Source organism: Myiozetetes cayanensis, unplaced genomic scaffold (assembly GCF_022539395.1).
Source record: "Myiozetetes cayanensis isolate MyiCay16 unplaced genomic scaffold, myiCay2020 scf3, whole genome shotgun sequence".
NCBI lineage: Eukaryota > Metazoa > Chordata > Aves > Passeriformes > Tyrannidae > Myiozetetes > Myiozetetes cayanensis.
Window position 1 is genome coordinate 61,689,271 of NW_026087521.1, and position 14,045 is coordinate 61,703,315.

The 14,045-nt window shown below is 38.8% G+C and overlaps 1 protein-coding gene across 2 annotated transcripts in view; it reads right to left on the reverse strand.

The window, feature by feature from the left end:
• The window catches only part of DCP1B (decapping mRNA 1B), a 42,476-nt gene that overhangs the window by 8,875 nt on the left and 19,556 nt on the right, over positions 1–14,045 (reverse strand). For both annotated transcript variants that reach the window (XM_050325563.1, XM_050325564.1), the window contains exons 4-7: positions 9,823–9,889; positions 7,588–7,723; positions 1,972–2,100; positions 390–1,220 (exon numbers count right to left, since the gene is read on the reverse strand). In XM_050325563.1, coding sequence (XP_050181520.1) covers positions 390–1,220; positions 1,972–2,100; positions 7,588–7,723; positions 9,823–9,889 — 1,163 coding nt within the window. The remainder of the gene's footprint in view (positions 1–389; positions 1,221–1,971; positions 2,101–7,587; positions 7,724–9,822; positions 9,890–14,045) is intronic.

Here is a 14,045-nt window from a genome sequence, read left to right on the forward strand (position 1 = left end):
AATTTTGTAGAAAAAAATTATCAAACCCAAAATATTACACTCATTAACCAGCAATGACACAACAACCTGAGACTAAATATGGGAACTGAAAAGTAGGTGACTTTTCAAAGGGCCTCTGGAAAAACCCAACACTGCAGTATTTTTTGGTCATCACTGATGTGCAAGAGACGTGGCCCTCAGTATTTACAATACCACATCTTGGTAAATCACAACTTATCTGATGTTGTTAAAGTACCACCTGCAAAATGAATGATGTGCGACATGTAATAAGACAGTAACAAGAATATGCTGGCCAAAAGGAGGCAAAGACTAACATAATAAATCATCAAGCTTAAAAGATTACTAGAATTTTGTTTATTTATTTATAATTTTTAAAGTTCCACATTTACCTGAAAGAGCGCACTCTGTTTTTCTGTACCCGGTGCCTTTTCTATCCAGGAATCCAGGGGTTTCAGGGTGTTTGTACTCTGAGTAACAACAGGAAACTTAGCTGCCAACGTTGGTCTGCTAGATACGTGCAACTGTTGCTCTTGTTGCACTATCTGGAGTTTTTTCAGCAACTCTTGAGGTGAAATCACCCCGGAATTGGCTGCTTGATTGCCAGAGAGAGAAAGTGGCTGTCTGGGAAGTTTGGATTGTTCTTTACCAAGTGTCTGAGCCTCCAAAGTCTGGCCCGGTAAGGACCCGTTGAAATACACCAAAGGTGGCTGGCTCATGTTATTCACTGCTGCTGCTGGTGCTCCCACAGCAGCAGGAGTCCTGCTGAACACGGAAGCCGTCGAGTTCACAGGTCCTGTCGCACTGGGGTCCATTTTCGTCACTGACCCTGACTGACTCTGCAACTTCTGCAGCAAGCTCTGAGTGCCAGCAGCGTCCTGAACCACGTGAGATGTCGCAATGCCGTGAGAAGTCACAGGCTGGAAGAGTCCTGTGAAGGTCTCACCCACGGGGTGGATATTGCCGTTTTCACAGAGCCGGTTCTCAGGGAACTCGGCGAGGGGGTGAAGGTCTGTCCCACGCACCATCAGCTTCTGGATGGCGGGGCAGAGCTGCTTCTCCGCAGAGGGCGACTGCCTGCTGGGCTCCTCGTAGGACAGCGAACGGACCACACCCTGCCTAACAGGAAGGTTCTCTTGGTGCTGCTTGTTAAGTGGTTCTGAGACATCTTGCTTTCCAAACAGTGCTGTCAAAGACAAGTGCTGTGGTTCGGGGTCCGCATTCTGTGAGGGGACAAAGGAAAAGGGTAAATGTAGTTCCCTCACATGTAAGTTGCATTAAGTGGTGACAATATTTTAGCCAGCAGTATTCAAGGAAAAGCTGAGAAAACTCCTATGCTCTTTTTTCCCCAAGAGGATTTTTAATAGTTTTGTCACATAGAGAGGGCAAGAAGACTGTTGCCAAGCTGCTAATGTGGGAGAAAAATCACTGAATCTGAGATATAGCAGTGGCTTTGCTTTAAATATCATGAGAGAGCATCTTCTCTTTCAGCCATCAGTGCAACATTAGTAAGAGACAGAAATCTGCCCGTGTATGAAGTAGGGCTGCTTCTTGTGCATCTGCTGGTCACAGCTGAATTCAGTTTTTAGGATTTTGCAGCGTGATTTGGCTTGAAGATACATTAAGAGAGACTTTTCTTTATTTAGATTAAATTATTTCACCTAAAGAAAAAAAAATAAACACAAAAGCTGCGATCCAGCAAGTGACTAGATAAGCTTGTGATCAAAGCATCTAAAATTTGAAAGACTAGTATTTCTTGGTTGCATCAGGACAGTATGTCTGTGATTCACATGCTTCCACATTGTGTGGTGGGGGTTCAGGAGCTTTTATAACACAGATAAGTTGTGCATTAAAATCACTCCTTATAGTGGTTCCATCTCAGATTCCTGCACTGACCTTCCCACCCAAATAAATATTCCTACAGGGTCACTTGATTACAGCAGCACTAGTCAGAAAACACCCAGCACATTTTACCTTGCTCTGCTGAGACAGTCGCTGCTGCTGATTTTCACTGGGCTTCACTGGAATCGGTTTGATTAGGTTGGGGTTGTTATAGATTGCAGAGGAACTGGTTATTTGTTTTGGCTCCGAGCAGGTCTTACACTGCAATAGAAGACAAGTATCTTTTAGCAGGTGTGACAATATCTTTTCCCCATAGTTCACAACTGTAGCAAAATACAGACATAAACAGGTATTCAAGAACCAAAAATACTAATTGCAGCACTGATTATGAAGTATAATGCTGCTGGAAGAACTATAACAACTGCAACCTCATTTTCTAAAACCATGAGGCATATGAAAAATGAACACTTGATTCCAAGATTTCCCCAGTATGAGACTTCCCCCTAATTTAAATCTCAGTACTTTTTTTGATCTTCTGCTTTTCCCGCACTTAACAGAACATAAAATGATTTTTAAAAGCACTTTAGGAACCAGGCAACAGACATGCTTTTCCTGCATCAATAGGCAGCTAGAAGTAGTTTAGATACATAAAGGATAAATGTGCCCATAAAGAACATTTAAAATGCTTTTTTTCAAAAAGCAGAATTCTAGCTCAAACTTTTTTACATAAATCTTCAGTTTGTGGGAACTTGGAGGATGCATTCACTGGCACAGAAAATTAAAGATTTAATCAATTTGTAGAATCAGGATGTTTTCTTTTTAAATATGGCAATATCAATAACAAGATTTATAAAAAGATGGGCAGAGACAAATAGCTGAAAGTGATCAGGGACATGGAGTGACTGTCATATGAAGAGAAAAAGGCATGATTTAATTCAGAAAAAAACCCACAGAAAATGTTGCATGAAAGAGATAGAAAAGGAAAAGGTGAATAAGATGCTCCTATTTACATTGTAAAATATAAGAATATAGTCAATGAAACTAAAAAAATCGTTTATACAAGGAATGCTACTGTCAGTAGAAAAGAAAACAGTATATTGGAAGTCATTGTCACTTGATACAATTGAAACCAAAAAACTGGAAAGATTTTGAAAATAATTATCTAACAAAAAGTTAGTTCTATCCAACAATAATATTCATAGTTAATGATCTGAGTTTGATGGGCTCTAAATTTTACACTGCAGGACAAATGGCTGGGTGAGGAATGATCAATTGTGGTTTCTCATTCTTTCCTCCAAAAAGCCCAGTCTTGTGTGTTACTGGGACCAGAATTCTGGCCTGGGCAGACTGTGTGGACTCACAGTAGAGTCACTGCTGTGTGACTATGAAAATGGCCAGTGTCCTTTCCAGAACTTTCCGAGACAAACTCCTTAGGCTAGGTGAGAAAATAACCCCCACTCTCAAATATACAAAACGGATCATTTAGTTGATTTCTGACACCTACTGAAGCAATAAACAAAGACATGCTGGTGCCAGGGCTGCTCAGTAAAGCAGAACCTGAGTTCTCCTGGGGACTTGAGTGGCTCTTGGAGGTCCTGAATGCTTTCTCTGCAACATTTGTCCTCAGGAATCCCGGGGCCCTGAGGCTGGTGAGAAAATCTGGAGTGACAAAGCCTCACTTGGTGGAGGAGGATCAGGATAGGCAGCAGGAAGCCCCCATTTGATCTATACTAAAACAAGTGAAGATGATTTTGTTTTTCAGATTGGACAGATCCTATATGATTCTACATAGACCAAAACTGCACCTCAGCAAGATTAAATAGCTTTTTTCTTCCAAACTGTTCTCTTTCTAATGGAGCTGCTTTTTTCTTCAACATACCTCCTTCTTACTGCTATTTTTCAGCATAACCCATATAAGCTTTTTCTTTAACACAGTGGATAACATACTCTTGAATATTTCACAATGAGTTCTGCAGAACTTAAATAATGTCCTTATTTCCTCAGGGTATTTTAATAGGCTGAATTCTTCAGAAACCATAAGTACCTTGGATTCCACTGTCATACTCTGCATGATCACAGAACTAAGCATATAAAAATGAGGCGAGAAGCAGCAGAGTTTAACAGAGTTATCACTACATGAGCATTTTTCAGACCAAAATCCTCAGCAAAATGAACATCAGGATACACAAAGGCCTGTAGGGAATGACACTGACCTGACTTGGTATCATTGCTGTGATTTAATAACATGACTACTAGGCTGGTATCAAACAGAGAGTAGCACATTGAAGAGAAAAAAAAAGCCTGTGATGATTTCAAAAGGATCTGTGACTATTGGAGCTCAGAATATAAGGCCATTTTGGCCGATGGGGAGCACAGCCTTGCTGATGAGTAAGTTAGGAGCACCAGCATGACATTTTAAGCAACTGTCAGGTAGACAGGTAAAGAAGATACCAGATGTCATCAACAACAAACAGAAAAAAAAGCAGCATGAAAGAAATGTCACCATGCTCTTTAGTGATAGAACCAGAAGAGCTACAACATTTGCCTTTGTCTTGTTCAGAACTATGCTCCTACAAAAGATGCATAAGAAATCAAAAGATTCCAAGATCAAGTCAAAGAAAGGCTCGGCAACATTGGAACAAAACACATGGTGAATGTGAATCAAACCGAGCAAGAACATCACTGAGGATCTTTTGGTGAGTTTGGTATAGGCAGAGACATTTGAGAAAAACAACTGCTCAGTGCTGTGAGATTTCATAGTCTACCTGCATAATGTGAAGCTCAAGCTGAACAGGACACTGCCAAAGGAAACAGATGATGGATAAGCACAGAACCTCAGTGCTGCAGTTCTCCTGGAGCAAACACCATGTCACATCCCCATCTTATGCTCTGTAGTGAAAACCTGCCTTTGAAACACGAGCTACAAAGAACTGTCAAGAACAAGGAGGAGATGCTAGAAGTACTGATACAAGGAAAGAACATCAGCCACAGCCTGATGGAACTTAGAAGAGCTTTGCAGATTGACGTCTGTGCTGAAAGAAATGAGGTGGGCTTTGAAGTCAGAGCTTGAGGCCATGGAAAGGCCATGGAAAGTGAGGATTTCTACCTACCTGATGTAGTGCAGCCACAAAATGACATGAACAAAACAGTAACATGAAGGTGTACAAGGTGCTCAGCAGAAGAGAGTAAAAGAGGATAAGAACTGTCTCACAGAAGAACAGTAGCAGCAAGGTTTTCCAGTCAAAGCCCTGCTTAAGTGAGACATATGGAACCACTTTAGACTGTTTAAGCACAGTAATGTCAACTTTGCATCATCCAGGCTGCCTATGGCAGTGCTCTCAGGAAAGCTAGACCTTCTGGATCCTACCATCAAGTCTCTCACCCAGTCAACAAACCAAAAGCTAAGACACCTGAAAACTTTGAAACTACACTTCTGTTTGATCAGAGCAGAACCAGTGGAACATTTTGCTTAAAAACAGTGAAGGTGCAGGCAAAGAACAGAAACACAAGTCCAGAGGTCATGCTTACACACTGCCAGAAATTATGTTCTCATCAAACGGTTGTGTGTCTTTAGCAATGAAGAAAGAAGGTTCAGTTCTATCGGACACATCAAGCAGAAAAAAGACGCCCACCTAATCTGACCTTTACTGGATCAAAGGCGGTGTGGTAAGTGGGTAGATGCTGGAGAAGATCTGTGCAGCACAGAGCTAACACCTGAGCTTGTCCTGCACTACAAGGCACAATGGTTTAAGGAGAAACACATTTCCTCTTGCTTCGTTCTGTACCCTCAGAGCTCTTCAAGTGTTTATCTCCCTGGCTATCATTATGAGGCCAGCCAACAGCACTTTTTCTTACCAGAGGTCAAGAGAAGGCAAGTGCATAAGAAACACATTTTCCAAAAAATAATTCACTGGTTTAGCATCTTAAAGCTCCATTAAAGAAGAAAGAAAAAAAGAAGGGGCGCTATGTATTTTATTTTGCACGGAACCTCTAAACGTGTAACTTAATTTGGGAACAAGACACACCCTTCAAAATCAGTTACACCACTAAAAATTGAGCAAATCTCATTAAAAGTTTTGAAAATTGGTGGTTTTATTCTACAGCTTCCAATACTTTAAAACACTCTCTTCACTGAAACAACACAGAATTCAAAAAGGAGCACAACGTATTTCATAACTGGTTTTATCACATCAGCATTTTAATTCATAATACATACACTGGCAAGAAAGCAGATGTCATAAAGCAGCCAAAAAGCACAACTACTCCAAAACATATTGACATTAAATACAAAAATGGTTGTCATTGCTTTTACCTATCACACTCTTTTGAAATTTATATTGCTAACAATACAAGAAATCCCACATATCCTGCTCTTAAGAGGTAAGACCCTCCTAGTACTCATGCTCCAGATGAAGTTATCATGTTATTTTTTATTTCCTTGGCAATCCCTTAAAAGCAGACAAATTAAAAGATGAAGTAAGAAGCAAGTTTTCAAAAGATCTTATCTGCAAAGGGAAAAGTCCTAAAAGCTATTATTTAAACAACAGAATTTCCTCTTCTTTGTCTTGATTTTCTGTGTGCTAATGTAGAAATGGAAGGTAACTTCTTTTAGATTTATTACCTCTTTTTCATAGAATCTGAAGACAGTTTAAAATTTTTCCAGTTTTCCATTTACAGTACTTTAAGATTATTTAATAGAAACCTCTTCAACATTTGGTAACATCTCAGATCCCATTCTCTAATGCCAAGACTAGATACTGACTCAGTATTAAAACACTGAAAATATACCCGGTTTTGGAAGTGTTTGTCCACCATAATACTTCAAAAAAAAAGAAAATACAAAGGTCTCAAGCTTCAAAAGAAACTATACCACAACAAAAAGGGCTACATTTCACCATAACTCAAACAGTTAGCTATTATCTTTCTGAGGATGTTATTAGTAGCTACATTTCAGAAAAAAATAAACACAAGGAATTTAAAGAGAGAAAAAGAGAGAGAGATATATTTCTAGACTCAGAACACTTATGAGCTTTATTACTGCATGACAGCACATAAGCAGTACAGGAAATAGCAGCAGGAACCTGCAGGCTCTGTAACAATTTGCAGCTTATATATGAATAGTTAAAATTATTAGATTTTTATTCCCCAAAGTAAAACGTTTTTGATTGCTCAATAATAGAGAACATTATTAGTCCATTAGTTACTTCTTTATTTAGAAGCCTCAGAAGACCAAAGAAGCACATGGGCTGAAACCATACTACATTTCAACCTTTTCATTTCCTTCCATTAGAGCTTGAAAGTAGCTAACAACCACAATTAAAAGCAGTAACTTCACTGTCAAAGGCCTCCTCTGAGCGAAGTCATTTGTACAGACCACAGAAACTATCACCAGGTGAACACTTCACCCAGCAAAAGGGCACAAGGTGCTACTCAATAAGCACAGGAGCTCTGAGGATAAAAATGAAAGGCATTTTATGCTTGTTCTTACCCTCTACCGTTCAACAAATAATCAATCATATACATGTTCTCCTTCCAGAAGTTTTTATTGACGGCATTTATTTCTTTTTAAACCTCCAGAAAATTCTGTCAGAACTTTTCTACCAGCCGCTCCACAGAGTGAAGAGAGCCCGCTGTCCAAAAGCAGTTTCACTTTTGAGCAAAACTATTCATTATCGTAAAGCAGGAGCAGGTTGGCATCACAGCACTGCCACAAAGAAATGTCCTCTTTTTGCAACCAGCGAGTCTCACCTTGGTATACTCATCTTTGGCCTTGGTAAGCATCCGTAAGATATCCACTTCTTTGTTATTAGCAGAGTTCACGAGCATTGGGGACACTCCCGTTCCCATGCCCTGCTGTGCTTTGAATTGTTCCTGCTGAGTTAGGCTGGAAGTTGGAGGGGAGAGGAGAATACACAAGACAAAAACACAGATAAAATACAAAAAGTTTAACCACAACTACTGTACAATGCTTAATTGAAACTCAAATATTTTTGGTTTCCCCCCATCTACATTAAAGCGTGTATTAAAAAGATCTCTATTAACAGATCTATATAAACCCATAATTTGACATGAGATTAATTTGCTCCAATCTTGAATACACTAGACCATAGAATAAAATTTCTGTAACTGAGTCACAATTTCTATATCCAGAAGGAGCAGGGAATTTATAGTGTTATTCAGTTCTGGTGGTGGTGGGGGATGGCAAACACACACAAATCAGGCATTAACTACTAGCAAATGACCAATTTCCTGCCCCAGCTGTTTTATTATTATTGTAGAATGCTGAGAATTAAAACACACAGCCAATTGGCTGAGCAACAGGGTATTTTCTATCTATATGAAATACTGCTATTATAAACCACTACACGTGGTTTACATTTGCATGAATCCTCTGAAAACTGGGTTTTATTGTAGTAAATTACCAGTTTGAGAGCACCTAATCACCACCAACTGAAACTTGAGCTAGTTAACTAAAATGAGCTGTCAAAAACCTGGGTTTCCTAGGGTTCATTGCTTATTTCTGTAAATTCATCCCCATCAATTATTTCTTGGGTCACAACTGACTCATTTTAGAGCTGCAGGATATACAGCAAAACCAACAAACCCCACTAAACAAACCCTCACCACTGTCACAGTCTGTGTTTCACAATGTTTTGCCACTGCAAAATGAAAAGCAGCAGGTAGTACTTTAAAAAAGGATATGTAGAGGAAACATGACTACCTTCCCATCCAGTATTTTATCACAGATCCTATCAGGAACACAGTGGTAGAAGAGTTAGAGCACTTTTCTATGAATTGAGACTGTGAGGATGAGCCTTGTGGGGGCTTGTACTGCAGGGCACATTAATGGGCTTTTGGGCACTCAGCAACTGTTAAGGCTGAGACAGATGAGCTGAAAAGGAGAGTTCCACAGGTCTTTGCATCGTGCTTTGTTAGCACCTAACGCTGTCAGCTTGACTGTACCCACTTCCTACGGCTTTTCCTGGGATGATAAAGACGTGGCTCTACCTCATCCCTCCTCCTGCCCCTTGCAAGATTTGTGATGCAGTGATATGTCCAGGCCTATATACCATGGACAACTGGAATATCCCATCACTGCCTGTTCCTACCTGGCCCCTTTACTACATCCTCCACATTATAGCTCTGAAAAATTTAGACTTCATAAGCTGATAAAATCTGTGAGACTTCAGCTCCTTCCTCCTCCAAGCAAACATGTAATCCTGCAGAACTTAGTCATAAGAAAAGGGTCATTGCAAACAAACCCATAATGAGGCCACCCTGAGGGTAGAGCAGAAGAATGAGCCCTGTCCATCCTGGACACATGAAGAAAGAATTGGGAGTGGAAAAAACTATCCATGACATTCTTATATTAAAATCCATCTGAGAATACAGTTCTGTGTGATCTCCAACTTGACTGCAAAATTAAAGCTTGTGTGATATGTATAAAATAATAACATCTCTATGTACATGAAAGTAAGAAATTCAAAGATAATTGAAGTCTTGCTTTATATTCCAAAAACAAACATACATATCACTAAGAAATGAAGAAGCAGGAATTCAGTCAGGATGTACAAACAGGACAAAACCCACAGAAGTTGCATTAATATAATAATGCCTTCATGATAGCCTGCTCTTACCTTGATTGAAGAGAAAAGGTAACAGTAACATTGAAAAACAAAATCTCCCCAAACTGAAAAATATATTAAAACCCCAAAGAATACAATTCTTCAAAACAGATCTCTGAGTCATCAGGAAATAAATCATATCAACTGTTACATCAGATGTAGCTGGAAAGCTGCACTACAAATTAGGAAAAACTTATTTCTGATTATACAAAATGCAGGCTTGACAATTGCAACAAAGTTTATAAATACAGGTTTAAAGCAGAAAGCCATGATCATCCTAGAAATATAATGTGCATGTATGTACAGAAATACATACATAAAAAAGCACATAAAAAAGTCTTGTTTACCCATCACTTACTTTTTCATGAGCTCTGCAATTCTTTGGCATTCTTCCTTATCATAAAACCAAATCCCATATATGGACACTGTAAATGCACATCAAACACAAACTATGAGAATCTCCTCAGACAGCAATTCTACCTGGTAGATATTTAAAAGTGACCTGTAAAGGAATTTTAAAATTTATTTCTGTCTTAAGTTTTCCCCATCTATAAACACAAAAAGACACCTGAGATCCTACAAAAAAATCAGAAAAGATCAAAGACACATCTCTAAGCATGTAAATTACAAGCTCTTAAATATTCAATAGAGGCAAGGGTATTTGATCCTTTTCTTCAGAACACTAAACCAGTGGGTTTTTTTTCCTTAAAATCTTTTCTCTGTCATTTTTTTCAGTTGCCATATCACATCCATTAGACTCCAGTGACTGGCATACTGCAGGGAATGTTGCATGCATACATAAGTAGGAAAATCTGTTTAACTTTCAACAGTGTTCAGGTCTATCTTATATAGCATCAAAGTGGTTGAAGTAGTAGGAACATACCTCTGCCTCCCTGTAGATTTCCTATAATGCTGCCCATTATTTTCACCACAAAAGAAGTAATTATCTGCAGCCAACCCCAAGATTCGAATTCTATGCATAAGTTTAGATCTTCTGCAGCAACAACAGATTTGAATTTACTAGCAGTTCAAGATTTTCAAACACACACACTGCTAATGAAACCATCATGATGATAAGAACCATAATGGGACTGTAGTTAGTGCAGGTTCCATAACATCCTGAACAGGGGGCTTGTTTCCACTCACAGCCATGTGATAGAGCTCTAGTAAGATAGCCTGGGAATAAATCTACAACACTGTCTCAAAACAATCTGTCCACATTCATCAGGGTAACTGTCCTGGTTTTAACCTCAGGCATCTGCTGTGAGAAGAGGAAGGCAGAGGCACAAAGGCTTAACACAGATCTTCCCATCTCTATCACCACAACCTTGTGCACCACCCATGTTCATGGTATCAAACAGGTAGGTGCTGTGTTTCCTCTCCCTCCTACCCTACTGCAGGCAAGAGTTTTCCCTTAACCTTACTAAGAAATGGCAGTTCTTAACATGTCTTCAAACATAGTAGGGGCTAGATTTGATTTGAAAATGAGTTTCATTGGAAATGGATTGAGTACCTGCTTAAAAACAATTGCAACATGACCCTGATGATGTAATATTTCCTTAGATGAGCAGAATCCAAAAGCAATAACTCCTTCAATTCCACAGAGCCAAACCTATGGCATATGAAGTGCACGTTGGCTTTGTTAGTGTTTGGAAAGAAAACAAATGCACAGCTGCTTGTAAGACCCAAGTGTAACACTTTTCTCCATCCCCCCTCAAATTTTCAGCTGGGTATTGTCTTCTATAGAACTAAAAACGGTTCAAACTGTTTGATGCAGCACATTGGTGAGAAGTCTAAACTATCCCTCAAACCAGCAGACACCCTGTAGACAGACAAAAATTGACTTTTAAAAAAAGTTGTAGTATCCTTTTTATGATCATTGAAAAGTGTGATGATTTCTGTTATTCAAGTAACATAATACGTGCCAGTAGTTCTAACAATGTGCAACATAAGAGCTGAACTGCACAAATAATCTCAGGTTTTTTAACATAAATATTAAAATATGCATGAAAATATACATTAATATTCTAGCACATTCCAGTAGGCATCCAATAATAAATTGTGAATCTGTAGAAGAGTGTGTGAACTCACCAGGTTCCAAAACACCAACCACTTATGCAAAACTACACACATTCTTCTGATGAAACACATTTGAAAACTTGTTGTCCAAATCACAAGCATCCCTATATTCTTCAGTGCAACAACACAGCAGGCAGACTGAGAGCCCCAGACAAATCAAATTTGTTTCAATCAAGATTGCTCTTATAAAAATAATCTCCTGTGCCAAAGAGTAATGATGAAATTTTGGCCATCTGCTCCATCTTCCCAAATTCTTTTATGTCTGCCACAGCTGGTGGCACCATCAATATGAAACACAGGTTGAGCAGCTTCACCTTTCAGCCAACTGATCAAACATGTCATAGACTATTTATGAATATCTAATAAATCTGAATGCTGACAGTCCCTTGGAAATGCTGCAGTGCTTCTGGCCATTAAAAGTTGAAAGACTGGAATCAACAGCTAGTTGATTCCAGCCTAGTTTACTAGTTTACCTCAACTCAGTGACAAACACAAGTAAACTGTCTGATACCCAGTAAACAGATCATTTCAGATTTTACAGAACTACAACCAATATTTTGAAATAGAATTCCAACAGACACAAACCCATTTCGGATCACAGAATAAGGACACTGAGTCTGTCCCACTAAACCAAACCACCACCCTTAACTCCAGCTTTAAGTCAGGATACTGCAGAATCAGAGACCTTCAGCCTAGATGTGAGCTGAGCTTCATACCCACTCACAGTTACTTTCTCACCTCAGTTAAATGGTACTTTCAACTCAGATTAGGAAGTGCGGCTGAAAGTGAGCTAAGAGCAAAGCCCAGCAACCTCTGAGCTTACAGCTCACCCAGTTGGGAGTCACATCTTTCAGAAATGGACAGATCTGCTCTTCCTCCTTCCACACGTCTCCCATCTGCCCAGAACAGATGAACGCTTCGGAAATACCCTGGGAAATAATCACTCAGCTGCTCCATTTGTGGCACCACAACATACTCGGAGCTCTTTCATGCGTGCAAGAATGAGGCACCGGTGAGAAGGCAGTAACTTGTGGGAATCTGGGATACCTGGAGTAAGCCTGGTGTAAAATTCCCACTACAGTACTATACTCTGCTATAGTCTGCATTTAAGGGAGAAAAAAGTGTAAATAGTAGTAGCAAAAATGCGCATTAATGGCCTCCATCTTGATTAATGATGAACACAAAATGGCAAAAAAGAGTTCTTATGTGCGTCACAACACAGAAAACCCCACGACCAGAAAAAGAACCCAAGATGATTATAAACTGCAACTGTCAACCTGGCACACTTGTACACACACAGTAACAATTTCACTGCAAGCTTTCTACCATCCTGAAAACACTGCATGTCTTATCAGGATTACATCTAAACAGATTACTTTTATCGGCCTTCCCTCTCTATCAGACTGCTTGACAAAACTGAATTCCTGATCTAAGTCTCATCTGTAGAGTGGTAATTGCAATAAAATGTTCCCACTAAAAATAAATCATGAAACAGCAGAGGAAAAAGCAAATTTTTCTACTGCTACATAGAAGAGGAAATATTAAGTCACTTTTAGGCCCAGCTTCAACTAGAAAGTTACCCAAGAAGAGATTACTGTAAAAAACAGGACAAAAAAAAATGAAAGTCAATTGATGACATTAAAGGACAAAGAAAGCACCAAAATTACGATGTTCTTAACAAGATTACACAAAACTAGAAGGATATAATTCAGCTATCAAACCAAGAAGATCCAATTAATATTGAATGGGAAGCTAAATAAATGACTGAAATAATCTCATTGAAATTATTAAATATTAAGGGATATCAGCCTTTAGAATTTTCAGAATTTGAAAAAGGTAGGCCACTCATCAATCAAAACTGAAGAATTTTAACAAAATCTGTGACGCTCCTTTAATAGCTCAGAGGTTGAATTTCAGGAAGTACACTATTTAAGTTTTAAATCACGACTTCAGAGCCAATTCTACAGCTTCCGCCTTACAATTTCCATTTTTTGGCTACGGATTTCTCCTGTCCTCACAAACACTACAGCACTTGATACTATTTATAAGCAGAAGCTGACAGCTGCTATCTACCAGAATTATAGATAACAATTTCTAACCTCTCAATATTTGAAACATTTATTTAGTTATTATGATAACGCAGAATTTCCTATCAACTTCAATCATTAAGTATTAACTTTAAGTATTCCATTAAAAAGGACGGTATTCCCTAGGATTATCTGTTTTACTCTTTATTTTTCCAGCTATTAGTTTTTTGTCTTCTGTTGGTTAGACATTTCCATTACCAAAGATTTTCCTTTCGACGTACCTGGAACACAGGATTTTTAAGTTATTGCTGCACAAACAGCATAAAGTATTTAAAATTGGTAAAAATTAATACAGAAATAACTACTGTCTAGAGACTCCCCTATACCTTGTTGATATTAAAAATAAATAATTAAAGTTACTTTTAAACTTTCCTATTTTATATCATGCTTCTTAAGGTACTTTATTCCCTATGCA